This window comes from Drosophila gunungcola, unplaced genomic scaffold, assembly GCF_025200985.1.
Source record: "Drosophila gunungcola strain Sukarami unplaced genomic scaffold, Dgunungcola_SK_2 000001F, whole genome shotgun sequence".
Taxonomy (NCBI): Eukaryota; Metazoa; Arthropoda; class Insecta; order Diptera; family Drosophilidae; genus Drosophila; species Drosophila gunungcola.
In genome coordinates this window covers 3,473,059-3,493,867 of record NW_026453197.1, presented here as the reverse complement: position 1 = coordinate 3,493,867, position 20,809 = coordinate 3,473,059, and the positions used below count along the sequence as shown (strand labels likewise).

The following is a 20,809-nucleotide window of genomic DNA, read 5'->3' as shown; positions in this document are numbered from 1 at the left end:
CTTAAATTCTTTAAAAAAATAACTGCAAAATAAAACATTTTAAAAATATTATAAGTTAAAAAAATTTGTGTGACTTAAAACCGTAAATGGTGACTAAATCTAGAGTTCAATGGATATAGTTGTCCGATTTTTATAAAATTATTATATTTTGATAAGCATATTATTATATTATTATTAATTATTATATTTTATATTTTATAAGCAGAGCTCTGCCAATTTGCGATTATTTTTATTTAACACTTTGATGTCGGACGATTTTTATAAAACTATAACTATATTAAACAACGAATTTTTATTTTTGTTCAATTAATTAAGATACAACTACCTCTTAATAATACAAACCAAATCACTTGCAGATCCACATTTATTATCACTATTCTGGTTTTTAGACAATGGGAACGGGGGTTTTAACATCTAATCAATTACAATGATAATGCCATAATATTTTACTCAGTAATCTAAAGACCATTCGTTCTCAGCAATAAAACAGTCAACCACTTCCTTCATTGAAAAGTTTGGTATTAATTGATCCTGAGTAAGCTTCACGCGTGTAACTGGATCAAAATGACCAACCCGCTGTAAATGTTCTTCAATATCTTTACGTTCATAGGTAATTCCAGATGGAGTTATCACAGGGTCCGTTAATATCTCAAAACTAATTTTGCCACACAGAAAGTCGGGAACGTCGCGTTTCTGTTTAAAAATTAAAGAATAACAATTAGCAACAGTTAATTAAGGAAATTATAAGCGCAAACAATGAGCTTTTCTAATACTTCTAAAATTATTTGAAATTAATCTTTATTCTACTTACCCTTCGGCGTTCATCAACTTTAGAAAATATATTGTTTAGTTCTTTTATATGGTCATCCTTAAAAAAAAAATTATTATTTCATATACGTAACACAAAGTATTTAAGCTGTTTCAATTTTAAACTATGAACTTACACACTCTTGTTCAATTTCCTGCTGCTTGTCCTTTAGCTGCTCTTCATGCGGATTTTCATTTAGCTTTAAATGAGCCAAACGGTTTTCCATATCTCCTTTTATTAGCCTGAATAAGATGTTTTAGATTAGTTTTTCGAAGATACCGTTATTTGTAGAACCCTCCGGTACCAGAAGGGCGACCGAAACCATTTCTACGGTTAAATCAATACCAGTTACGTTATAGAAACAAAGGAAAATAACTACGACAAAAACTAACAAAATTAGATTCTTCGACTTAAATCTACTTTTTTTAATTTAATGGGTTTATCTTTTGTTGAAAGTTATGTGATCTGTTGTACCCATAATTGGGATAGTCTCTCAGATTCCGGTCGTTGGAAACGCTGATACATTGTTACAAACAAAAAGTTTGTTTCTTAGTAGTCGGATATATTTTCTTTTAATAAGGTGGTTTGAAAGGAGTCAAATACAACTTTCGGTGTCTTTTACAGCCCCTCTGTCTAATAAATGTCTTCTTGAAACGGATTAAAAATAATTATATTAAAGGGAATACAACTAGTTTATCTCACCGATTCAAATAGCTTTGCAGTTCGATTTCCTGGTGTATTCGCTTTTCTTCCAAGACATTCCAACGTTTTTTGCGAGCTAGTCGCAACTGGAGTGTAATATCATCCCCAAAGTTTTGCTTTTGTTCCTTGGACAGATCATAAGCTGAAATTTGAGTGATATTATGACACAATCCACTCATATTCGCATAAATCTAACCCCGCTGAAGGTGCTTTATGGCCTCGTCAAAGCTGTCGATTTCCATTAGTCCTTGGCCCAGGAAGAAGTGTCCTTTCAGAAGGTTGGCATCGATGTCCAAAGCTCGACGACAGTCTTGGCAGCACAGCTCCCAACGCTTGAGTTTCAGGTTGCAGAGGGCACGATTTGTGAAGTAGGTGGCGTTTGTGGGGTTTTTAATCTGGTACGGTATATATGTATGTAATGTACATATATGATTAATACAGCATAGAACATGCCAATGTAAACAACAAACACATTGCAATACGTGATACTTACGATGGCTTTTGAGTAGCAGTTTATTGCGTCGTCATATTTCCGGGCTGCAAATAAACAATTGCCCTGCTCCTTGAGCTGCAGATCTGATAAATTGGTCGTGGAATAAATGTGTTTCGTCGTCATGTTGCGGCTGGTCCAGAATTTTATTTTCTCCAAAGCTCCCACTGATGAAAAGTGAGTGTCCAACACAGAAGCACTAAGCAATTTGCTTCCTTTTCAAGGAGTAGGCAATCGGTACAAGGATATAACAGTAACAAAGGTCCTGGCTGGAAATCGGTGGCGACTACTTAACGCTCATAACACCAAATAGTTCTCGTATAATCCGCCTGTCTTTAATTAAACATAAAACAATTTTCAGCTACGTTAATCGATGTGTATTCCAGGGTTGTCAAAGCTCTGGAGTTATACGCTGCTGAACCATCGATTACATTATCGGTATTCGACTGATTTTTTTTTTGGCACATTTCAAACTACCCATCTTTATTAAAATATATAGTAATTATATTTTGGTTTTTTTGCCTTAAAATCAACAAATAATATATGTAAATACAGAATCGTAAAAATTAATTCAAATTAAATAAAGTACTTTTCACAAATAGAAAATGCAATATGTACAATTCAGTTATTAATATATCAACAAAGGGCCTATCACCGATTTTTAAATCATCTGATAAAATAATTATTTTTTTGTTTGGATAATTGATTACAAAGTTTTGTTTTGAAAATCATTTTTAGAGCACTTTATTTTAACTTCCAACGTATCTATAAGGTTATATGATAAAATTAATATTGTGCAAAGTCTAATGCATGAAACAAACCAACTAAAAATTACATGATCTGTATCTAAGGCCTACAAATATAAATCGAAATCTATGCGGTTGCTGGTGTAGAAATTTGTGTTTTCGCCGCACTTTCGGACATAGACTCCATTTTTGAAGTAGTTTTCCTGGGACCATTTCAACATTTTCTCAGTGGTAAATGGACCCTGGATTTCAGTCTCATTTTGCGACCATTTGAACTCCCACGTCACTTCCGAGGAAGTCATTGTTGGTTTTGCCGTAGCATTCGAGGTTTGGGACCGCTGCAATTCTTTCGTTTCGAAATCATCCGCATACATGTCGATGTCGTCGGCTACTTTGGATTTGCTGGTACCTGGCAAATCGGCGATCTTTGACTTTATGCTTTCAAATGTCTCTTGGTAAATGTCCATATTGCCGGTCTTCGAAAGGATCTCATTAGCCAGCTCAGTGAGTTGGGAGATTTCCTGCGTCTTTGTGTCAACTATGCCGGCCTTCTTCTGTTTAATTCTTTGCAGAGTTGTTAGCACCGGACGCTGACTTCCCAGTCGCTGCAGGGTCATCTTAACAGTCTCTCCTTCTTTCATGAACTCCAGCATTTTCATGAGGTTCATGGAGAAGTTGAAAGCCTTTCCGGCAGGTTCGATCCCATCGTCCGAGGAGTTGGAGTTTTGGTCATCTTTGGCAGGGTCGATGGGGTTTTTCTGCTTGCCAATCTGTATAACAATGTATATTTATTATTTCTAATCACAATAACTATAGTGTTATTACCTTAACCCAGTCAATGTTGTCCAGCCAATTGTCCTTTGCCTCTGCCTCCTTGTTCCAATGGTAGTGACCGTCTTTGTCAAAGTGTCCTTCCTCCAGCTCTTCCTTCATATTAAACGGCGTTAACTTCACATCGTCTTCTACTTTTGCCACGCCTTCCTCGCCTCCTTCAATATCGCTATCATTAAGATATTCCCTGCAAAGTCAAAACTTAGTCAAAACAATCAATGAGTTTCAAGTTGTTCAATATTACCTCTCGTAGTCGTCAGAATCCTCTTCATCTGAGTCAAGCGTGTGTTTCTTAAAGGATTCTGCTTGTGCTTTATCGGCTCCAGGATGTTTTCTTTTGCTTGCCATTATATTAACTCAAAATAATCTCAATAACAATGCAATGTAAATATTTTCACACGTTCATTTATTGATTCTATTTACCTTAGGGATGGTAAAAACATAAATATCGATAGTTGGCAAGTCAAAACCTTTTCGTTTCCTATTCCGCCATTCCACAAAAAATATTTTTATTTTTCAAATTGCCTTTTTACAATTAATGAAAATAGCATTTTAGTAAATTTTTAAATTCATTACATTATTTTGAAAAACATTTTCTTGTACATATTAATTAATTGAAAACCATTAGCTTACATTAATAAGTCATCGCAATCGTGTCTTAATTTCTTTAGTATTTGTTTTTTAATGCAAATTGCAAATTTGGCCTTACATTTCTAAAACAAAATTCACCAGGAACTATAAACCTTGAATATCGAAACAATTTTTCAAAACTAGGAAATGAGAACTGCGCCTGCGCTAAGTTTTTACTCAAATTCTTTTCCTCCAATGTCATCCTACTAGCGAGAAGTTCCTAAAAGCAAAGTTAATAGTTTTCATTTATTTGTTCCGTTGTGTTAATAAAAGTGGACCCCTGAATGCGTCACTATTAAAATAATTAAATTATGGTAACCACCTACCATAACCAGTCCAAAATTAACCTAGCCAAAAGCTAGCCAGAGCAAAATTCCCCAGTCAACCCCGTTTGGAAGCACTTAGATTAATCCGTAAAGAACACTTTAATCGCGTTTTACTTACCCGCTCAACAACAATACGCTTAAACATGCCTATAGGAAGCATTATCAAAAAGGCATCTAGTTTTATACTAGGTGACGAAAGGCTGGACAAAAAAATCGATATTTCTTACGAAGACAACGAAATTCTGTTCTGCAAGAATAACGTTTGCATTCATCCACCCACAATCGCGCGAGATGAGTCGGATATATTGCACAACCCGGGCTATCTGACGTGCACGACGAAGACCTTTGTGGATCAGTATAACAGCGCCAAGAGGCCCACTCTGCTGCTGACGTGGATTCCGAACTCATCGCTATGTAAATACAGCAATATGAGCAACGAGGATTGCCGGGGTCAGTGCAATCCGAGGACCAAGTCTCCGGACTCCCGAAATGGCTACTGTCACGTGACCATACCGCAGACCATCCAGGAGCTGGACATCCGAGAAGAAGAGGACAACGCGGCGGAGATGCAAGAGCTGAAGAACGAACTACAACCGTTGCTGGGGGGCCAAACCGCATCCATTGACGATCTTACTGCGCTGCTGAAGAATAACCCCATCACATCGGTGAACATAACGATTTCGAATCCCCAAATTGAGAACAGCAATATATCTCAGTCATTCAACTGCATTACCATTCGGCCTGATGGGAACAGCTGCGGCGAATGTGCTAGTGGAAACGGCGTATCCAGCGATGGTCCAGCATCCGATAACCCCAAGTGGACGACTCCGGAACTCTTGGCCTTTAAGCACAACCTGGAGTTTCCGGATAGCGGTAACTCGACGCCGGCCGATCGCCAGAAGTCCGTGATGAAGTGCCGCCACTTTTCCGTGGATTTGAGCCAGATGCGCTCACTTCGCCTCTTTTTCAACGACGACAACTGTACTTCCGGTCAGCTAGTTATCGCTTCGCGGGAATCGCAGTACAAGATACTACATTTCCACTACGGCGGTCTGGACCACTTGGCGCAGGTGCTGCATCAATGGCACTGCTTCCTGCACAACATCACATCGGAAGCGGGTCAGGATAAGTTTGACCTGCCCTATAGACATTTTATGGTCTGTCGGCCCGAGGTCAAGAAGTCGGAAATGCATCCGGATGAGGGGAATGTCCAGAAGATAACCACCAACTTCTTCTACGGCACTCTGCTTAATGAAAAGGGTCAGATCGAGGACGATTTGCTCCTGCGCAAGTGCGTATTCTTTGGCGGAATCGAGAAGAGCTTGCGCAAGACAGTTTGGCCTTTTCTTCTGAAGTGCTATTCGTTCTCATCGACGTTCGAGGATCGCGCCGTGTTAATGGACATCAAAAGACAGGAGTACGAGGAAATAACGCGAAAGCGTCTGTACTCCATGTCCCCGGAAATGCAAATACACTTCTGGAAGACCGTGCAGGTGGTTGAAAAAGATGTGGTACGCACGGATCGCACTAATCCTTTCTTCTGCGGCGACGATAACCCCAACACCGAAGTCATGAAAAATATCCTGCTCAACTTTGCTATATACAACACTGGGATGTCGTATTCTCAGGTGGGTTCTTAAAATGTTAATATTTTGGGTTGGGACTCTGAAAGATTTTATTTCCGTTGCCAAATTATGGGGACTTTTCGGTCTATCTATGTTGCTCAAGATAAAGTTCATGGGGCTCATGACTCCCTATGATTCATAGCTCATAACTTGAACTATAATTTACTTTATTCATTAAAATGACTCGTATAACTCACATAGGGTTATAGGGTTCATTGGCAAAATACAAAATCTATTTAAGGTCGGTACTATATGTTGGATAAGATAAAAAGGAATACAAAAAAAAATTTACAAAATTGGCGGAGAGAAAAGGAAATGGCATTAATTCTAATTTTGTAAGAATCATTTTCTTGGCGTTTCTGTATTTTGTAATGCTGATCTAATCTATGAGCCATAGGAGTCATGAGTCCTATAAACTTTTCCGTTTTAGATCAGTTGATAGGAATCGAACACAAAGCACACTCCTTATAGAAACACTTACGTTTTGTTCTCTGTATTACAGGGTATGAGTGATCTCTTGGCACCTGTGCTGTGCGAAGTGCAAAACGAGTCGGAGACCTTCTGGTGCTTCGTGGGTCTGATGCAACGGGCGTTCTTCGTGTGCACTCCCACCGACAAGGACGTGGACCACAATCTGAACTACCTGCGCGAACTGATCCGCGTGATGTTGCCGCGCTTCTACGAGCACCTGGAACAGCACAATGACTCCATGGAGTTGCTCTTCTGCCACCGATGGCTGCTTTTGTGCTTCAAGCGAGAGTTCACGGAGGCGGTGGTTATCCGGATGTGGGAGGCCTGCTGGTCCAACTACTTGACCGACTACTTTCACCTGTTCCTCTGCCTGGCCATCATCGCCGTCTATGCGGACGATGTGGTGGCCCAGAACCTGCGGCCGGACGAGATGCTGCTGCACTTCAGTTCGCTGGCCATGTACATGGACGGGCAGCTGATCGTGCGCAAGGCGCGAGGACTGCTCCACCAGTACCGCCAGCTGCCGAAGATCCCGTGCACGCTGAGTGGCCTGTGCAAGCGGTGTGGCCCCGGGATGTGGGACTCCGAGCACCGCCCTGCGCTGGAGTGTGTGGGCCACAGCGACGACGAAAAGTGCTCGCTGTCTATTGACTAGTTAACCAAATTTACACTGTTTAAACTTTAAACTCAGCAATAACTATTGTTGGCGACTGATAATTCGTCATTTACTGTTAGCACATGTATTTTGCTTTTTACTACGTTTAAACGCCTTTTTTATTTGCCATTGAAAATGTTGAAATTTACAGATTTACGTGCGTCTTATTTGCGTATATGTTAACCATTCATATTACAACAAAATATTTAAAGCTTATGTATAAACAGAGAGTATACTATTTGTAAAGTACTTAATTTCGCAAATAACTAACGAATAAACGTAGTATGCAATTATTGTTTCTGATTAGTAGCTTATTTATAATCGCCTATACACAAGATACATATAAGCCAGCTATAAACTATAAAATAAAACAAAGCGAGTTATAATGAAACAATGGAATAAATTTAAAGATCTATGGGTTTAACTCAGCTACTTTGAACAGTAAATGATTAATGTTCCGATTGGTCCAACAGTCCGATTTGAATATTAGTTATGCTAACTTTATTTAATAAAATCGTAAGCTTGTGATTAAATTAAGATTTTTCCTTCCTTTAACGTTATCGTTAGTATTGAGCATCGGATCTACCAAAAAAATTTACATTTGTGGCAATTGATCAATAGGAGTGGTAAACTTAAAGTCTTCGGGGAAGAGCTTAGCTGCGTGCGGATACATTAGTTTGTAGGACTGTCGGATGGTGACATCGGCTACGCCGGCTATGTCACCGATTTCCTTCTGACTTCTCTTATGCTCGGACGCTTGTGAGGCCATATAAATGGCGGCTGCGGCCACCGATATTGGCGAACGGCCGGGAACAATATCCATCTCGACAGCTTTCTTTGCAATGTGCGTGGCAGCACGTTGAACCATATTCGGCAGGTCTGGTTCAAAAATCGTTTACATTTTTCTTTAAATAATGGTTTTATAGAAACTTACCCAGGTTGGCGCAAAAACGACACATAAAGTCCGCCGTGGTTATTAAATCTACACTTGTTTCAAGTGCCTTTAGTGTTAACTTGAAGCATCTGCCAATCTCTTTTTTGCTGATCTTGCTAACAGCGCATATTTCCTTAAATGTGCGGGGCACTCCTTCCTGGCGACAGGCAATGTACAGACAGGCAGAGGCCTTGGCATCATTGGATCGACCCTTGAGGTTCTTTCCGTCATGGACCTAACACAAAAACCAAAATCAAAATCATTAAGACAACCTTTTTTACAAATTTCATAGGTCACCTGTTTGAACAAGTTGTTGGCGCGATCGACAATAGTTTTTGGCAAATTAATGCGATCGGCCATCGATGAAATTTCCTTAAATGCTGATATCAAGGAGCGATCGGAGCTGCTCATGGTACGTCTGTTTTGGTACTTGGGTGCGCCAAAGGCATCAAAGGAGGCAGAACCCGTGCCCGGACCTATGATGGTGGACAAGTCGCCGCCGCTGAGCAGCGGATTCTCCGGCCCACCCACACGACTGGGATCCACGCCGCTTTTCTCATTGCTGAAGGTTCGCCATTCGGAGCCCACATCAATTACGCGGTCGCCAACAACTAGACCACACTCGGAACAAATCATGTCGCCAGCCCTGTAGTCCTCGATCAGCGGAGATTCGGGGTGTGCGTAACAGCACACCTTGTTATTGTCCAGTCTGCAATTGCAAAGCCATTAGGGAAAGTCCAGAAATCAAATGAGGGCAAAGTTTTTACCTTGATGTCGATGCCATTTGTAATTCTGTAAGCTGGTTATTTTTTTTTAATACTCACATCAACTAGTGATGTGACTTGGACAATGACTGGAGATATCGATAACTCTACAATCGGTTAAAGTTCCACTGATTCCTTTTGACACTAAACAAATTGATACAGCGGCATAGGATTTCGATTTAATAAAAGATATATATTTACAATAAATCTTTTTTTCTAGCCCACCTTTTTAATGTTGTAGAAAATTTTTCTTTTTCTTTGAAGCCACATTTACTAGTGAAAACCACAATTACCATATTTAACAATTCAAGCAACACTTAAGAAAATTAATTAAAAGCAACAGGTATGCACACTTAACTGTGTGCAATTGTTTCCGACGGAAAGAACGAGTATATAATGGGTATAACGAGTACTATTATACCCAACAATTTTTTTTTACTAATTCTATAATCAGCAGCAGGCTTGAAATGTTAATAAGACATATAGAAAATTAATAAACCTTTTATATAAAATCAAGTTCTAGAAATGCTTCTGTAACTATTCCTTATTTAACAGAGATCACGAATCTGCTCTTGTGGTTGGTCACAGAAACCACAAGTAAATATCAGACTCAATACTATGAGTTTTATTGACATGGATATGAGTAGATAAAGTTATGTAATCTTACTTAATGAAAGTTGCATTAATATGTTCGGGCAAAACGCAAGTCATAAACAAGTAGTTTACGTTAGTCTTAATAAACATGTCACTACAAAAAATGTTTTATCTATAATGCTGATGTTTTCCTAAATGTGTCCTTCCCACTGTTTCAAAAACAAGAAAATTCATCTTTGCCACTTTTATTAACAGAAAGTAGACATTTTTGCAACTTTGAACTCCGCATAAACGAACAAGCACTTTCAAACATTTTAAGATTTTCCAACACTGTTGCTCTATTGTTATGGCAACAACAGGATGCCATGCTAAACAAATTTATTGACATGAAAATCTAGTATAGTTTCGTATTGATGTTCGTAGTTTGTACGAGTTTCGGCTGTGCAAAAATTATCGGCCAAACGTAACTGGCCCTATATAAATTTTCAAGAGACTATTACCTTGTGGGTGAACCGAACCGTTCACTGCCTTGCAGTCGCGCCATGTTCAAAAACACTTTCCAATCAGGATTCCTATCGATTCTGTACAGTATTGGCTCAAAGCCGCTGCAGTTGTGGGATAAGAAAGTGCGCAATGGCCACATCAAGCGCATCACCGACAACGACATCCAGAGCCTCGTTCTTGAAATAGTCGGCACCAACGTCAGCACCACGTTTATAACATGTCCGGCGGACCCGAAGAAGACTCTGGGCATCAAGCTGCCCTTTCTCGTGATGATCATCAAGAACATGAAGAAATACTTCACCTTCGAAGTGCAGGTAAGCCGTCTACCTAGGACCATTTCAAAATCCTGTAACTGGTTGCATTCCTCCCCTAAAAAGGTTCTGGATGACAAAAACGTGCGGCGAAGGTTCAGGGCCAGTAACTATCAGTCGACCACTCGTGTCAAGCCGTTTATTTGCACCATGCCCATGCGTTTGGACGAGGGATGGAACCAAATCCAGTTCAACTTATCTGACTTCACCCGTCGCGCGTACGGCACAAACTATGTGGAGACACTTCGAGTGCAGATCCATGCTAACTGCCGCATCCGACGCGTCTACTTCTCCGATCGTCTCTACTCGGAGGACGAGCTGCCGCCGGAGTTCAAGCTCTTCCTCCCCATTCAGAAGCCGGTGCAAAAGTCCAACGCCATTTGTAGCTAAATGGCTAGTACTTCTTCAACCAAATAGAGCACCTTACCCCTCGGAGTCGACGATTACAACGGCACAAATTGCACAAGACTGCCATCTGAACACACATTAACACTTTATGGGAATCACGAATAAAAATTCATCATGTACATAAAAGAGTTCAGGTCAATCTCTTGTAAGTATCTCAGTACCCGTCTCGGTAATCAGAATGGTGTGCTCAAACTGGGCACTGCGAGCGCCATCCAAGCTAATCGCCGTCCAGCCATCGTCCAGCACGGCAATTTCAGATCCACCGAGGGACAGAATGGGTTCAATTGTAAAGGTCATGCCAGGCTGCATCTTCCCAGGAAACTCATTGTCTGCGGAATAATGGTTAGCAAAGGGAGTTCAGTGTTATGGTCAAGGCTACCTACAGTAGTGAAATATTTCCGGGGGACCATGGAAATAGCTTCCGATTCCGTGTCCAATGAAAGCAGCAATTGACTCGAGACCTCGTTCGTCGCAATAGTTCTCTATAAACTTTCCAATCTCGTTGAATTCCACGCCAGGTCCGCACAGCGAGATGCACTGATCCAAACAGGACCTTGTGGCTTCCACCAGGAAGCTTCCCCGCTCGTCCACCTCGCCCACCAAAAATGTTTCCGAGCAGTCGCCATGGTAGCCGTTGAAAAAGACTGTGACATCGATATTAATAATATCTCCGTTGGCCAACTGACGGTCATCCGGAATTCCGTGGCAGGCGATGTTGTTGATGGACGTGCAGATGGACTTTGGGAAACCGGCGTATCTCAGGGGCGACGGATAGGCATTGGATGCAATAATCCGGTCATGTGCAAAGGCGTCTATCTCGTCGGTGGTTGTGCCAACTGTTGCTAGTTTGCCGCACTCAAGTAATACCCGGGCCGCCAGTTTGCCACTTAGACGCATTGCCTCAATCTGATTGGGAGTTTTGATCTCTGGCGATCCCAGGGTGTTGCCTGGTGGCAGGTTTTTAAAGTAGTAAGGCGGCTTTTCGATCTCTTCAGGAACACTCCGTTCCGGTGAAACCAGGCCGGTAGATACGATCTGTTCATATTTGCCGGTATCTCTGTAAGTACACCGACTTAAATCAATAAGTTATTCAATCCAAAAAGCAGCCCCATACCCCTTGGCTTTGCCGAACTGGAAAAAGTTTCTGGCAGTGGTCCCTTGCCCCATAAACCGATTTAAAAAACCGATTCTTCTCATTTTGTTTTGGTTACATGAATAATTGGCAGTGTGACCAGGAGGTAGAAACGTGTGTGTGTGTTTAACAATGTATTAGTGGTATTCCCCATATCAATTTTGATACTCTTTAATGTTTTAAATATTATTGTGATTTGTAGCTTAAAATTAAAAATGAAAATCCGAGCTCATAAAAGATTAACTTATTCTTATAAATATTGTCCTAGTTGAAAAAAATAGCTATTTAATTTTTTTTTATTTTAGTTTTTTTTTTGTTAATGTTTTCTAAAGTCGCCCAACAAATAAAAGAAAATGTATTTATTTATTTCACTTTGTTTTTAATATAATAGCTATAAAAGGTTTTAAAATATTGTTTATGCCACATAATGTTTTATTTTTGCATTTGAAAATGATCGTCTTTTAAAATTAATTTCGGTTTGGTTGGCTTTACTACGAAGCGTGAAAGGGATGTGGCAAAAATGTAATACAACTGTTTGGAATTAAATAAAATTGTGCACAACGTCTAGCAAATGATGTTTTTACGATTCTGCGATTATATGTTGACATCGCTCATCATTAACTTTACTATTAGCCACACAATAAGACTTAAACTTATTTCGGATTTGTAGGATACAGTTGGCTTAAAAGCTATTTAATGAATATCTTTTAATTCTAAATTAAACAAAGAAATCTATGACCTCCTTTTTGATATTGCTGTGTATGAAAACCCCTCTGCTTCAAAGAGAAAACATGTTTAATGATTGTTACTTATAAAGTTATTTCGTACCGAAATACGGTTTTATATTTTTGGATTTAAAAATTGGGAGAGCCGAGAGTGTGCAGATCGGAAAACGGAGGTTAAATACATTTGTTACATTTCCAATGTACGATGTCGGTAGTGCAAGATAGTTTGACTGCCGATTATCGGTTTATTTCTCATAAAATAATTACAACTTAAGCTCTCTCGATTCATCCTCTGTATAATATGAACTAAATACGCGTTGTCAAACGGCCCGTGGATTTTTCGTTTGCTTATGCCTTTGTTTACGATTTCGTTTGATGATGTGTACCAATTTATAAACAAATGCCCCACATTATGCACTTATGCCGGCAACTGTAGCTTCTTGCCCTTAAGAACTTTGGTAATGTACAAGTAGAAGAAGTCGCAGTACAAAACGGTCTGGACGACTCCGGCGAAGATCGCGATGAGGTCGTAGTGCGACTCGACCATGTACCGGTAGACCCAGTTGAGCAAGTAGAGCGCGCGGTAGGATCCCAGGGCGAAGAGGTAGTGGCTTGTGATGGACTCGGCCTCCCCGGTTCTGCTGACCAGGAAGAGCTGCGGCAGAATGGCCACCGACTCCAGGTAGATGGAGAAAGTCCATAGCACCTCCATGACGGTGAATTCGTGGTTGATGACCAGCGAGAGCAGGGCGCACGGCACCAGGAGGAACTCGATGCGGAAGGAGTCGTGGTTGTGGTCGTAGGTTGCCTTAAACTTGACGTACATCAGGTAGACCGTGGCACCGGACGTGGCCAAGAAGAGCACCTTCATCACCGAGTTGTACAGGCTGACGTAGGTGGTGAAGAGATCCAGGTAGCGCGTCAGGTACACCACTGCGAACAGGATCTGCGACTTGCCGGATATTCCGGCGCAAGAGCGGGTCTTCCATATCTTAAGCAGCAGTATTATAATGGCAAACACATGCGATAGATCTCCAGCGAACCGAAAAATATTCATCTTGATCTGATCCGTTGACTTGTCTGTTGTTTGGTTCTTTTTTTTTCGTTTTGGATGTGTGTTAGAACGCACCCCTATAAAGTGAGGAAAGCGAAAAGTTAACGATGAGAATGGAAGTTGTCCAGCGGTTCGCCAGCTGCATACGTTACCAAATTGTTTTTCGCCTAATTTGCCAACGAGTAAAAAACTGAGGGCTTTGCCGCTTCCTCAAAAAACTTCTCAGAATGTCAGCATAAATGAGAGAACCGAAGAGAGTTCAAATGACGTGGCCGCATGTGAACAGAGGGTCGTGGTTCCGATTTTACGCATTTGTTCAGGGATGGCACACGTTCTCGACTCGATAAGTATTCGATAGCACGTGAGAACATTCGGAATAATGGTAAGGAATATATATGGGTGTGTTTTTGTTTTAATATGTCAAATTTCGAAGTAAATAAATAGAAGGGTTAACTAAATGTTCAATCTTTCGAGCATTCACTAATAAAGTTTATTAAAAAGCACAATTTTTTGTAAGAAACAGCTTTTCCTTATAACCTTATTTAAAAATCTATAATTTTGTCTTGACTTATTTTTTGTAATAAAAATATGCCTACTATTTTCTTTGCTTATTAATAATCATTTAATAAATAATACATGCATATTGTCTAATTTACTGGTAAAAAAAAAACTCGATTTAAAATTAAATTTAATAAGAAACCAAAGATTGATGTGATATTGATACATATAATCCTTAATAATATTTGTCTCAATGAATAAACTTAATTTTACCAACTCACTTTATCTTTAAAATAATCTTTAACAAATAACAAAAAACGATTGATTTGCTTTGTTTGATTCGATTTTTATTCGATAAGAATTAAACAATGAATACCGCATATCCCATTCGATTTATTCTTGATTCCTATCGAAAAACGCCGTGTTGAGGTTCCGGCATCTATATTTTATTTACCAGCGGTTAAATTATTATAGAAATCAAACAAAATGGTAAGTTAATTTAATGCTACAAGTTATGCAAAGTTTCGTTAAGTTCTATTAGGTTTAAGGAGATTCTCGTGTTTTATTTTCACGGTTATGATTCCATATTTACATTGATATGTACATATGTATGTACATACATGCAAACATGCACGCGAATAAATAAAACAAATTGCTTCGTTTCCTTGTTTTTAATTCAATTAGTATAAATAACATAGTATTAAAAAAAATATACATACATTTACAAGTTTTCGATGAAAATTATATATTTACCGGCAGTTGGATATACTAACTTGCAAATGGCTCGCAAAAAATGCCGCGGCCTATGTGTATTCATACCCCATAGATTACATTTCACAACTCAAAACCCATTTGTTTATTACAGACTATCGGCAAGAACAACAAAATGATTCAGCACCTGAATTATCGGGTGCGAATCGTCCTCCAGGACTCGCGGACCTTCATCGGGACCTTTAAAGCGTTCGACAAACACATGAATTTGATACTGGGCGACTGCGAGGAGTTCCGCAAGATTCGCTCAAAGAATTCCAAGGTGCCCGAACGGGAGGAAAAGCGAGTTCTCGGTTTCGTATTGCTGCGCGGCGAGAATATAGTTTCCCTCACGGTGGAAGGTCCTCCGCCGCCGGAGGAGGGTCTACCCCGCGTTCCCATTCCGGGAGCAGCTCCTGGACCGGGAATCGGACGAGTGGCCGGGCGAGGAGTGCCAATTAACATGTCCGCCGTGCCAGCGGGTCTCCAAGGACCGGTCAGAGGCGTGGGCGGACCCGCCCAACAGCACATGGCTCCGATGGGACGTGGAGTGCCCCGGGCTCCGATGATGGGCGCCCCGCCACCGGGCATGATTCCCGGAGGAATGCCCTCGATGCCAGGCAACATGGGACGCGGCGCTCCTCCACCGATGCGCGGTCCGCCGCCAAGCATGTTACGAGGAGCACCACCACCGGGCAGGGGTGGCTATTAAGTATACACTACACACCAATAAAACTCTCTTAGAAAACAATAGAAAACCGCCTTCTTTTATCGATGGATTCTTGTATTAATGTGGTTTATGTAAGCATACGTACATACAATGATTATTGCTTTACATCGAATATATGAGAACCTAGCTGGGTCTGGATTTAGTCATGGCCGGCCACATCGTTCCATTATTGGGTATTTCAGTTAAGACCGAAACGCCTCGCGAATGATTATACCTTTGGTACGTCGACTTGGATTTTATGCGTGTGCGTACAGAGGAAGTCTTATGCCCAAATGTTGGAGAGATCCCAGATCTTGATGAGCCGGTCCTGGCCAACCGTCAACAGACGTTTCCTGTCCTCATCGAGGTCCATGTACACAATGGAGTGCTTGGCGTCATTAAATGAGGCCAGCGAGGGGCGCTCGACGGTCTGAAGTTGTTTGTAGCACGGATCACAGGTACGAACATCAAACTCGAAGCCCATTATGGGTATGTTAATACGATTGGTTGAACAGTTGTCACACACTGCTTTGCCACAGTGGCGACAATGATGCTGCCGGATTCCTGACGAGGAGAATGCATTGTCTTTAGCCATGCACCACCTGTATTCAGTAATACCTCACTTACCCAGTTGTTTTTGATCCATCATTGAGCGGAAGTTCCAGAAAAAGGGTCTGGAGCAAAGCTGGCAGTTGTTGGACTCCACCCATCCAGGAACTTCTTTCCGCATAGCGTTCATTTCCCAGAAAACAACTACAGAGTCTTCGCCACAGCTTATCAGTTGTTGGGTTTGATTTGCGTACGACAGGGCAGATACTTTGTTGCTGCTTGATAAAAATACAGATAAGTACCAAATTTTTAAACAATACTCGAGAATTGAGCTACCTATGTCCCTGCAGCTCGTAAATAGTGCCACGTTTGCCACCGACATCCCAAACGATTACAGACTGATCGCAGGCGCCGCTAAATAGAAGCTGTGGCCCTTCAACCCATCTCAAGCATCGTATTTCCGCTAAAATGTGTCCAATTAGTATACATTTAGTTCAGTATCAAAACTTATTTTGGTTAAATTTTACCTGTATGTCCTTTAAAAGTTGTAATCAGTTGAACTCCTTGAACATCACACCGCAGCATTGTTATTTGTCCAGCATGGTCGCCAACGAAGGCATACTTGGCTAATGCGTCAAACCTGTACAAAGATTATATTTATATTAAATTTATAAATTATATAAAAACTGCTATAATGTTTTACATGGAAGCTTTAATACCAAATAGTTCTAGTTTTGTATGGAAAAATTAACCAGATAACTTGAAAACTGCGGGATTATTCTTTTGATTTATAGGTCCATTCCAAAGTCAATTGGGCTTTCTTAACTATTGTTTTTTTCGAGGGTATAATTAAGTTTTCGCTAAAGGTTTAGAAATATTTAAAGATATAACTTTATCGAGGTCCAAAAAAAATAATTACATTTTGTGTCCACTAAAGGCATCTTTTTATATGACCGTAACGAATCTTAGTTGATATCCGTGCTATAGGGGGCAGCTTGATTGAACTAAATGACACCCGCTTATCTTATGACCACTGTTACAGCCACCGATTTATCATACTTACTGAAGTGCAGTGCATGGAGTCTCAAAGTTGTATCCGCCCACCCTTTTGCCGCTCTCCGTGCAATGATAGGCAAACTGCTTATCTTTGCCGGCGGAAAGGACCCATTTGTGGGTTTTCGAGTAAACCACGGCCACAACTCGGGCTTGGTGGGACAAGTAATCCCGCAAGAAGGACAGCCGATTGCAGTCTTCGGAGAGAGCGTACTGGGTGACCGTTCCATTCTCCTGGCCAACGTACAAGTGTCGGGATTCCGGGACGTACTCGATGGCCGTGCAGCCGGAAGGCATATACTGGCAAATACTTGGCCAATACTGGCCGGAGTCGCGTTTCAACCAAACACGAACGGTTCTGGGAAAAAACAGGCCATTGTAAACACATAGGAGTATACATACATGCAAACACATATGAGTGTCACAATTACGCACTTGTCATCGGAAACGCTAATTACGCCGTTTTCGCCAGGAATTAGGATGGCCGCGTTCACATCATCGCTACTGCCCTCCAGCTTACTCAGCAATTCCGGCTTTTTGGACGTGTTAAAGCGATCATTGTTGGTCCGCTGCGCTGGCTTAATTTCGGCAGCCATATTATTCAAGGAGGAACCAGCCTGCAACGCCCAATTTTAAGCAATCGAGCTAATGTTGACACAAACAAGAATTGTTGCTCTTAAAGATATGAATCGAGATACGTGATTCACAATCAATTAACGGAGCAGTGATATTTTGTTTAATGTAAAATGTACTATACTACACTTTGTTTTTGTAAAGCTCGCTTAGATAGCGCCACCAAGTTGATGCTTTCAAAGGAACAATGGAATAACACAAGAAAAAATCAATTTCGTAAATGCCAATTTACAAACAGTTGAAGTATATACGTATTTAAAAGCTTCTAATATTTTGAAAAAGAAACCCTATAATATTTATACCTTTGCAGAGGGTATTATAATTTTAGTCAAAAGTTCGCAACGCAGTGAAGCTGATAAATCCGGCGCTAAGCAAATATGCATACATATTTTATCGGAGGAATTAATGATAAAGCTATAATTGGAAAAAGTAATATAAAACACAATATAAAAATAAAAAACGTTTCCCGAATAACCTTAAGGCTGTCCAACAGCTGATAACAAGAGTTGTCTATGTCTTTACATTAAATAGTCACGGCAACCATGTAAAATAATATTTCTGCAGCTTGCATTATTTACTAAGAAATCAAATATAGGAGTATTATTTCAGTTGTTCATTGCTTACTTCAAATTGTAGATAGCCACTAAAAATAAAATTAAATGTTTAAAACAGTTCAGCTTCGCGGGCTTACTGTTTGAGAGTTCAAGATCATTGAATATCCTCTTTTTTTAAAGGACTTTTTTGCCAGTGCTATTTCTTATTAAGGAAAATATTGATAGCAATAGCCTGGTCACACTTATCCTGTAATTTCTAAGCGGTCGCTTTGAGAATGGAAGATAACCAGAAGCAAAAATGCGATATTTGCGGGATCTCCAGCGGCCATGAGGAGAAGGATACGTTGCTCTTCGGGGACTGGATGGTCCACAAGGAGCTGCGGGTCCATTACTATTGCCTGGTATGTGGATGCATTGCAATAAGGGTTACCTTATAATGCTAATTTCTCGGTCTGCCAGCTTCTCTCCACGAATTTACCGCAGCGCGGCGGCGATTCGAGCGGTATCCTGGGTTTTCTGCTGCGCGACATCCGCCAGCTGGTGGCCGTGGCAAAAACGAGTAAGTGCATCTTCTGCACGAAGGTGGGGGCCACTATCCAGTGCCACGGTTGCCGGGCTATTTTTCATTCGAAATGCGGCCTGATAAATCGCTGCAACTTTGAGTTCCAGGGCCAGTTTCATAGCTATTGCTTCGATTGCACCCCGATGGATGACTACAAGCGGCAATTGGTGGCCAATCCGCCAAAACATATCCCTTGTGACATCTGTCTGGCCCCCATCCTCCACTTCTCGCTGCACAACGTCGTCTACGGGGACTGCTGCCGCCAGGGGTTTGCCCACAAGAACTGTATGCGTGAGTATGCACTGGCCGCCGGATATTACTTGCGCTGCATTTGGTGCCGATCGGAAAAGTTCCGAGATATGATACGCTTGCAGGCGATATTCGTGCCGGATCGCGATGCCAAGTGGGAGCGGGAGCAAAACGCCTACCGTGAGCTTCATGAGCGCAACGTGCGCTGCGACGTGGAACCATGTTTGTGTCCCAGTGGCAGGGTCTTTAACAAAAACACCTGGCTGATTTTGGCCTGCAAGTTGTGCGCCTCAACGGGCGCACATGCCAAGTGCTTGGCGGGCACACTGCGCCTGAGCAAGGGCACCGAGTCCACCGAATTTAAGTGCGCCGGGTGCCTGGATGTAGAACGAAATCTCGCCAATGGTCCGCCACGCAATATGGATGCATCAATGGCAGGCATCGAGGGCCATGTGGATGCCTCGTTCTATGTGCCAAAAACGGGCCCGGAGATGCCAGCACCTCACGCGAACGTGTCTCCTGTTTTCTCCGAAGACAACGATACCGACATAAGCACCAATAGTAATAATAGTTGTAGTAGCACTTGTAGCAACATTACGGTGATACCCAGCCAACCTAGAGCCAGACCGGCGAGCGTTTCACCATTACCAAACATCGCGTCGCCGCCACCAGAGCCAGTAATCGAGATTCTGGACTCACAACCACAGCTAGCTGACGCTGACACCCACGCCATCACCAATGACATGGTAGTGATACCTAGCCAAACGAAAGACAACTCCGCGAGCGTCTCAGCAGAACCAACCATCGATTCACCGCCACCAGAGCTAGTAATCGAGACTCCCGTCTCACAGCCAACGCCGCCACCAGTAACCGAGGTTTGCGACTTACTGGAAAAGGATTCAAATTCCCCGCCACCAGAATCAGTAAGCGAGCCACATCCTTGGTTGGATGAGGATTCCAAATCCCGGCTGGAGCTAAAGGAGAGCTTTTGCTGCCCGGGTGAACCGTACTTCTATTTGGTCTTCTACGAGTTTGAGCACATCACTTGCTTGTGTAGCTGCACTGGTTCCTGCACTTTGCGATTTTCCGAAGACGATCCCCGCATCCAGGATAAAACCACGGAAGCTTTGGAACTCCTGAAAGTAATGCCTGCGGATGTATGGTTTCGTAACAAGGATCGAGGTCCATTCGAACAGACTGATCGGATCAAACGTTTTTGCATGTGCAACATGTGTAAAGAAAATATTTCATAAAAACAGTTTGCTATTAATGAAATTAACACACCAAGTCAATCATTTTAAGGTTTTATAAATAATAAAAAAAATCATTTCCAGTAGAATAAGTCCTTATATTAATTTTTGATCTTATTTTGTAATGTTTTTTGAAATTTTAGGCATTGTGTTAGCCAAACTTAAAAAGCAACAGTCAAGCAATAGTTTGGAACTTATTTGCAATCGGATTGAAATTTGGAGAAATAATTTATTTAAAAATAACAACCATTTTAAACTCGAATTACTGTTGGAAACGGGCTTAGTTTCGAGC

General features: G+C 41.2%; 10 protein-coding genes across 10 annotated transcripts; 4 read left to right on the top strand and 6 right to left on the bottom strand.

Moving 5' to 3' along the window:
* Positions 1-346: 346 nt before the first annotated feature.
* On the bottom strand, positions 347-2,405 carry LOC128261288 (E3 ubiquitin-protein ligase CHIP). The gene is made up of 6 exons (XM_052994903.1): positions 2,004-2,405; positions 1,707-1,905; positions 1,511-1,652; positions 945-1,050; positions 812-868; positions 347-693 (listed from the first exon to the last, which is right to left on the bottom strand). The coding sequence occupies exons 1-6, from the start codon at positions 2,124-2,126 to the stop codon at positions 451-453; spliced, it is 870 nt and encodes a 289-aa protein (XP_052850863.1). The 5' UTR covers positions 2,127-2,405; the 3' UTR covers positions 347-450.
* A 301-nt stretch (positions 2,406-2,706) lies between these two features.
* On the bottom strand, positions 2,707-4,016 carry LOC128261614 (CD2 antigen cytoplasmic tail-binding protein 2 homolog). The gene is made up of 3 exons (XM_052995395.1): positions 3,822-4,016; positions 3,572-3,764; positions 2,707-3,516 (listed from the first exon to the last, which is right to left on the bottom strand). Exons 1-3 carry the CDS (start codon positions 3,923-3,925, stop codon positions 2,854-2,856), a joined length of 960 nt encoding a protein of 319 aa, XP_052851355.1. The 5' UTR covers positions 3,926-4,016; the 3' UTR covers positions 2,707-2,853.
* Positions 4,017-4,300: 284 nt separating this feature from the next.
* On the top strand, positions 4,301-7,459 carry LOC128261613 (TBC1 domain family member 16). The gene is made up of 2 exons (XM_052995394.1): positions 4,301-6,161; positions 6,661-7,459. The coding sequence occupies exons 1-2, from the start codon at positions 4,677-4,679 to the stop codon at positions 7,282-7,284; spliced, it is 2,109 nt and encodes a 702-aa protein (XP_052851354.1). The 5' UTR covers positions 4,301-4,676; the 3' UTR covers positions 7,285-7,459.
* Positions 7,460-7,768: 309 nt separating this feature from the next.
* On the bottom strand, positions 7,769-9,126 carry LOC128261615 (transcription initiation factor IIB). Its single transcript, XM_052995397.1, has 4 exons — positions 8,986-9,126; positions 8,516-8,927; positions 8,219-8,453; positions 7,769-8,163 (listed from the first exon to the last, which is right to left on the bottom strand). Exons 1-4 carry the CDS (start codon positions 9,000-9,002, stop codon positions 7,880-7,882), a joined length of 948 nt encoding a protein of 315 aa, XP_052851357.1. The 5' UTR covers positions 9,003-9,126; the 3' UTR covers positions 7,769-7,879.
* A 771-nt stretch (positions 9,127-9,897) lies between these two features.
* Positions 9,898-10,927, top strand: LOC128262344 (cilia- and flagella-associated protein 20). Its single transcript, XM_052996530.1, has 2 exons — positions 9,898-10,394; positions 10,458-10,927. Exons 1-2 carry the CDS (start codon positions 10,119-10,121, stop codon positions 10,779-10,781), a joined length of 600 nt encoding a protein of 199 aa, XP_052852490.1. The 5' UTR covers positions 9,898-10,118; the 3' UTR covers positions 10,782-10,927.
* LOC128262343 (methionine aminopeptidase 1D, mitochondrial) lies at positions 10,868-12,042 on the bottom strand. Its single transcript, XM_052996529.1, has 3 exons — positions 11,914-12,042; positions 11,183-11,856; positions 10,868-11,128 (listed from the first exon to the last, which is right to left on the bottom strand). The coding sequence occupies exons 1-3, from the start codon at positions 11,994-11,996 to the stop codon at positions 10,935-10,937; spliced, it is 951 nt and encodes a 316-aa protein (XP_052852489.1). The 5' UTR covers positions 11,997-12,042; the 3' UTR covers positions 10,868-10,934.
* Positions 12,043-12,525: 483 nt separating this feature from the next.
* On the bottom strand, positions 12,526-14,076 carry LOC128262320 (ER lumen protein-retaining receptor). Its single transcript, XM_052996495.1, has 2 exons — positions 13,863-14,076; positions 12,526-13,787 (listed from the first exon to the last, which is right to left on the bottom strand). The coding sequence occupies exon 2, from the start codon at positions 13,711-13,713 to the stop codon at positions 13,075-13,077; it is 639 nt and encodes a 212-aa protein (XP_052852455.1). The 5' UTR covers positions 13,714-13,787; positions 13,863-14,076; the 3' UTR covers positions 12,526-13,074.
* Positions 14,077-14,558: 482 nt separating this feature from the next.
* On the top strand, positions 14,559-15,716 carry LOC128261991 (small nuclear ribonucleoprotein-associated protein B). Its single transcript, XM_052995984.1, has 2 exons — positions 14,559-14,697; positions 15,074-15,716. The coding sequence occupies exons 1-2, from the start codon at positions 14,695-14,697 to the stop codon at positions 15,668-15,670; spliced, it is 600 nt and encodes a 199-aa protein (XP_052851944.1). The 5' UTR covers positions 14,559-14,694; the 3' UTR covers positions 15,671-15,716.
* Positions 15,717-15,721: 5 nt separating this feature from the next.
* On the bottom strand, positions 15,722-18,020 carry LOC128261990 (WD repeat and FYVE domain-containing protein 2). Its single transcript, XM_052995983.1, has 6 exons — positions 17,705-18,020; positions 17,280-17,627; positions 16,744-16,856; positions 16,553-16,679; positions 16,295-16,491; positions 15,722-16,231 (listed from the first exon to the last, which is right to left on the bottom strand). The coding sequence occupies exons 1-6, from the start codon at positions 17,863-17,865 to the stop codon at positions 15,951-15,953; spliced, it is 1,227 nt and encodes a 408-aa protein (XP_052851943.1). The 5' UTR covers positions 17,866-18,020; the 3' UTR covers positions 15,722-15,950.
* A 681-nt stretch (positions 18,021-18,701) lies between these two features.
* LOC128262322 (pineapple eye protein) lies at positions 18,702-20,659 on the top strand. Its single transcript, XM_052996497.1, has 2 exons — positions 18,702-18,857; positions 18,916-20,659. The coding sequence occupies exons 1-2, from the start codon at positions 18,732-18,734 to the stop codon at positions 20,518-20,520; spliced, it is 1,731 nt and encodes a 576-aa protein (XP_052852457.1). The 5' UTR covers positions 18,702-18,731; the 3' UTR covers positions 20,521-20,659.
* The last annotated feature ends 150 nt before the right edge of the window (positions 20,660-20,809 follow it).

Bases quoted from the DNA above. Each gene is read 5' to 3' on its own strand.
- LOC128262343 (XM_052996529.1), bottom strand. From the start codon at position 11,996: ATGAGAAGAATCGGTTTTTTAAATCGGTTTATGGGGCAAGGGACCACT. The intron at 11,857-11,913 runs GTATGGGGCTGC...GTGTACTTACAG, and splicing joins CAGTTCGGCAAAGCCAAGGG to AGATACCGGCAAATATGAAC. The intron at 11,129-11,182 runs GTAGGTAGCCTT...ATTATTCCGCAG, and splicing joins CCCGGAAATATTTCACTACT to ACAATGAGTTTCCTGGGAAG.
- LOC128262322 (XM_052996497.1), top strand. From the start codon at position 18,732: ATGGAAGATAACCAGAAGCAAAAATGCGATATTTGCGGGATCTCCAGC. The intron at 18,858-18,915 runs GTATGTGGATGC...TCGGTCTGCCAG, and splicing joins GGGTCCATTACTATTGCCTG to CTTCTCTCCACGAATTTACC.
- LOC128262320 (XM_052996495.1), bottom strand. From the start codon at position 13,713: ATGAATATTTTTCGGTTCGCTGGAGATCTATCGCATGTGTTTGCCATT.
- LOC128261615 (XM_052995397.1), bottom strand. The intron at 8,454-8,515 runs GTGACCTATGAA...TTTTTGTGTTAG, and splicing joins CCAACAACTTGTTCAAACAG to GTCCATGACGGAAAGAACCT. The intron at 8,164-8,218 runs GTAAGTTTCTAT...TTTTTGAACCAG, and splicing joins TCGTTTTTGCGCCAACCTGG to ACCTGCCGAATATGGTTCAA.
- LOC128262344 (XM_052996530.1), top strand. From the start codon at position 10,119: ATGTTCAAAAACACTTTCCAATCAGGATTCCTATCGATTCTGTACAGT. The intron at 10,395-10,457 runs GTAAGCCGTCTA...TCCCCTAAAAAG, and splicing joins ACTTCACCTTCGAAGTGCAG to GTTCTGGATGACAAAAACGT.
- LOC128261614 (XM_052995395.1), bottom strand. From the start codon at position 3,925: ATGGCAAGCAAAAGAAAACATCCTGGAGCCGATAAAGCACAAGCAGAA. The intron at 3,765-3,821 runs GTAATATTGAAC...TTGACTTTGCAG, and splicing joins GATTCTGACGACTACGAGAG to GGAATATCTTAATGATAGCG. The intron at 3,517-3,571 runs GTAATAACACTA...ATTGTTATACAG, and splicing joins ACAACATTGACTGGGTTAAG to ATTGGCAAGCAGAAAAACCC.
- LOC128261288 (XM_052994903.1), bottom strand. From the start codon at position 2,126: ATGACGACGAAACACATTTATTCCACGACCAATTTATCAGATCTGCAG. The intron at 1,653-1,706 runs GTTAGATTTATG...CTCAAATTTCAG, and splicing joins CATAAAGCACCTTCAGCGGG to CTTATGATCTGTCCAAGGAA. The intron at 869-944 runs GTAAGTTCATAG...TTTTTTTTTAAG, and splicing joins AGGAAATTGAACAAGAGTGT to GATGACCATATAAAAGAACT.
- LOC128261990 (XM_052995983.1), bottom strand. From the start codon at position 17,865: ATGGCTGCCGAAATTAAGCCAGCGCAGCGGACCAACAATGATCGCTTT. The intron at 16,857-17,279 runs GTAAGTATGATA...ATCTTTGTACAG, and splicing joins ACTCCATGCACTGCACTTCA to GTTTGACGCATTAGCCAAGT. The intron at 16,680-16,743 runs GTAAAATTTAAC...GACACATTTTAG, and splicing joins AACTTTTAAAGGACATACAG to CGGAAATACGATGCTTGAGA.
- LOC128261613 (XM_052995394.1), top strand. From the start codon at position 4,677: ATGCCTATAGGAAGCATTATCAAAAAGGCATCTAGTTTTATACTAGGT. The intron at 6,162-6,660 runs GTGGGTTCTTAA...TCTGTATTACAG, and splicing joins CTGGGATGTCGTATTCTCAG to GGTATGAGTGATCTCTTGGC.